This window comes from Neophocaena asiaeorientalis, unplaced genomic scaffold (genome assembly GCF_003031525.2).
Source record: "Neophocaena asiaeorientalis asiaeorientalis breed wild unplaced genomic scaffold, Neophocaena_asiaeorientalis_V1.1 scaffold327, whole genome shotgun sequence".
Taxonomy (NCBI): domain Eukaryota; kingdom Metazoa; phylum Chordata; class Mammalia; order Artiodactyla; family Phocoenidae; genus Neophocaena; species Neophocaena asiaeorientalis.
Genome location: NW_020174560.1, coordinates 6260364 through 6264011, shown reverse-complemented (window position 1 = coordinate 6264011; position 3648 = coordinate 6260364). Strand labels below are relative to the sequence as shown.

General features: G+C 56.3%; 1 protein-coding gene across 1 annotated transcript in view; it reads left to right on the top strand.

The window, feature by feature from the left end:
* Positions 1 to 3648, top strand: part of TBX4 (T-box transcription factor 4) — a 25740-nt gene that overhangs the window by 332 nt on the left and 21760 nt on the right. Inside the window, exons 2-3 of the mRNA XM_024757630.1 lie at positions 1 to 50; positions 826 to 920. The exon at positions 1 to 50 is cut by the window's left edge and continues 26 nt beyond it. Coding sequence (XP_024613398.1) covers positions 1 to 50; positions 826 to 920 — 145 coding nt within the window. The remainder of the gene's footprint in view (positions 51 to 825; positions 921 to 3648) is intronic.

Sequence of the window (3648 nt, the reverse complement as noted above, 5' to 3'; positions counted from 1 at the left end):
GCCCCCCGGGCCCCGGCGCCGACATCGCCACCGCTGCCGCCGCCGAGCAGGTAGGGCCGGGTCGGGCAGGCCGTCGGGTGGAGGTCGGGCGTCGGTTTGTCTGCAGGGCCGCCTGTGTCTGTCAACCGCCCCACTGCGGGCAGGACTGTCTGCTTGTTCGCGCTCCCCTGGGCAGGGCTCGCCTTCTGCCCTTCGTCCTTCCTCCACCTCGAGCCCTTGAGGCTGCTCTGAGACAGGCCGGGGAGGGAGCCCGCGGCGGAGCGAGCCCAGGAAAACAGTCCAGCTCCGACGACCCTGAGAGGGCGGGGACAAAAGCCTGGGACCAGGCGGGGTGAGTAGCCCCTGGCCGGGTGCTTGCGGGAGCCGCCGCCGAGCTCCGAGGCCGAGGGGACACCACCGTGACCATGTGCACGCCCCCTGCCTGTGTGGGTCTGCAGGAGGTGTTTGCGGGTGCGCGCCGCTGGCCGAGGGTGTGTGTGCCCATCCTGTGTTGGTGTGTCTGCCCGCAAGCCTGTGGCTATGTCGGGCCACGTGCAGTGTTTATGTTTGTGTAAGAGTGTGTCATCTACCCTGGCACGGTCGGTTAGTGTGTCCTCTGCGGGCCCGTCTGTAGATGCAGCTCCGAAGAAGGGGATTTCAGCCACTGATTAAATTTTTAAAAATTCACCAATGGTACAGAATAATTTTTTGAAACGACATCTCGAGGCGTGGGCACCTGGGGCTGGCAGTGTCCTGCATGGTCCCTTGGGTCTGTGTTCCCCTTTCTGATGGCTCCGCATGGAGCCGTGGGCAGGGCGACACAAGTCCCCTCTCTCCCATCCTTAGACTATCGAGAACATCAAGGTGGGCCTGCATGAGAAGGAGCTCTGGAAGAAGTTTCACGAGGCGGGCACCGAGATGATCATCACCAAGGCGGGCAGGTCAGCGCTGGTTTTACTTCGGGGGTGGGGATGATGGATGGGGGCAGTGGGGAGCCCCAGGGGCTCCCTCAGCAGTCCTCTCGGTCTTCAGCCCAGGGGGCGACTGGAGTCCCCTTCGCCATTCTGGCCTTAGCTCCAAGTCCCGCCACAGCATCAGAACTGACCTCGGAAGCCCGCAGGGGGCTACATCACAATCGAGAGGCTCGGGATGGAGGGAGGGGAGGGGCAGTGATATGCAAATGAAACGCAAACAGGGTCGCGTTGCTGGAAGTCCCCACTCCAGCACTTTTGGCCCCTGGGGGGCTGCTTTGTCCTCCTCCTTTTGGGGAGCTGCTGGGTTTCTCAGGATTGTATTGACTGGGGACCCGGAGATGCCCCTCAACAGACTGAGGAAAGGGTAATGGGACCATGTTTTCCTATTTCCATTGCTTTTCCCGGGGCAGCTCGAACTCCAAGCCTCTCATCCCACGGGCGCTGCTCCGCCAGTTGCCAGCACCCTCCTCGGCCAAGGGGAAGGCACCGTTGGGCCCTGTGTGTGTGTTGTTCGGGGAGTAGCCCTCGGGTGGCTGCCAGAGAGGGATGATTTATAAAGTGGAACCATCTTTAAAATGTGCTGGTGTCTGTGGGAGAGAGCCTGGAGGAGAGGGAAAGAGGAGGACGATGCAGAACGGGGAATGATGGAGAGATTCGCTGGGGCGGTGCACCCCGGGTGGGGTTGGAATCGCAAGGAGAGCGGTTACCAGGTGAAGGGAGATGGCTGCAGATGGAGAAGCTGGAAGGTTCAGGTTCAGGTTCAGAAACGTTCTTCCCGCTACTCTGCCTCCTCCACAAACTCACACTGGATTTTGGTTCCCGGGGTACAGTTTAGGTGTGAAAATGTCCCTTTATCTGACAGTGGACCCATAGTTGGGTTTTCTGAGGAATAAGATGGTGAAGCTTCAAGGGCCGGGGATGGGGAGTCAGACCTGGTGGGGGGGGCAGGCTACCCGTTCCGCTCACCTACTTCCATCTGTACAACCCTCAGGCCAGGTACTTTAGAGTCTATGCCCTTTCCTCATCTCCATCTGTAAAATAATAGGTTTTTCTTTATACAGTTGCATGTAAAGCCCTTAGCACAGCTCCTGGCACATGTAAGCACACAATAAATGCTAGCGAATACTGTTCATCGTAATTAGAGAAATGTCTGGCATTTACTCAGCATTTTGTTCTACTTTTTAGAGAGCTCTGCTGAGCTGCTTAGGGAATGATGGGTCAGAGGAAACAAAAAGCCGGCAGTTTGCTGGGTCCTTCCAGTCTGCTTACTGAGAGGCCTTGCAAATTTTCCTTTGTTTTGTTGGGGGAGGGGGTCTGGGCACTCGGCTGCCCTCTTGCCTAAGTCAGGGAGGTGGCAGGGCCACCCAGGGCCTCTATGGGGGGGGAAGGAACAAGGAAATGTCAGGACTGGAGTTTGCTGCATTTTGGGGATGGGGAACCCAGGATGCACTGGGGAACCTGGTGGGGGAACAGTCATTGAGGACAGTGGGGATCAGGTGTCACAAGGCCTGCCTCTTCCTAGTTGTGTGCACTTGGGCTAGTCCCCAAGCTTCCTGTGGCTCAGAGGTGTCAGGTAAAACAGGATGGTGACTGTAGACCTACCTGCCATCCTTCCTTTTTCAGTTACTGTGAGACTCAAACCAGGGACCTTATGAGCAGTGCTTGGTAAATTGTTGAGTGGATTATAGGTGTGAAGAGGGGATTTATTTCTTGTTACTGCTGGGATGTAGAGAAGAAAAGAAGAGAAGGATCCAGAACTTCCATCTTGAGGCAGCAGAAATAACCTTGTCTCTTGAAAATGAACCAGCATGTTCTTTGGGCATGCGTGGCCCCTGCCATTTTAAACAAGGCATTTGTGATTCTCCTCAGTGGGGTTTCCTGCACCTGCATGGGTCCTCCTCCCTCCCTTCCCCAACACACATACGCGAGCACACACGTGCGCGCACACACACACATTTCCAGAGGTGACGGGCTTCAGGCAGACCTTTGTGCCTGATCCTAGTGACAGAAGAGGCACATCCCTAGAGGCTTAGAGGCAGGCCTCAGGGAATGATGATAATAATTTTTAAGTGACCATGACGATGTTGGCCCATTAGGGATTCATCGCAGTCTTTCCCTGGCAGAAAGTTATCCTTGCACCAGGTCTAGTCCTTAGGAAAATCACTAGCCTTATCCCCTGCCTGCACAGTTCTCACAGACCCTTTTTCCTCCTGCATAGCTGCCCACTGGCTTCAGAGACCACTTTCACCCCTCTGACCCCGTGTCCCCCTCCTCCCCGCTGCCTCCTTCCCATGGCAGCCTTGGAATGCACTGTGCTTTGCTCGGGCTTGTGGCCCTTCAGCGTCCTGTCCAATGCCTCTCCCTGTCCTCTTCTTTGTGTCTCTACCATCAACTTCCTGGGACACTTCTATTTCTCAGCAGATGGCCTGGACATTTCTCCTGAACCTTGAATCACAGATTCCTAGACCGCTTGAGCTGGAGGAGAACCAAGGGAACATAAACCCAGCCCCTGAGAAGGGAAGGCGTTTGGCCCTTGCCCACAGAAGCAGGGTTAGGCGACTGCCAGGTCTACACAAGCCGAGCAATGATGCCCCTCCCCCCAGAACAAACCCCTAACTTTGAGAAATTCCCTTGATTGCTTGTTTATGGGGGCCTGCGCAAGGTGGAGTTGTTGCTCTGCCCTAGAGACCCTGGC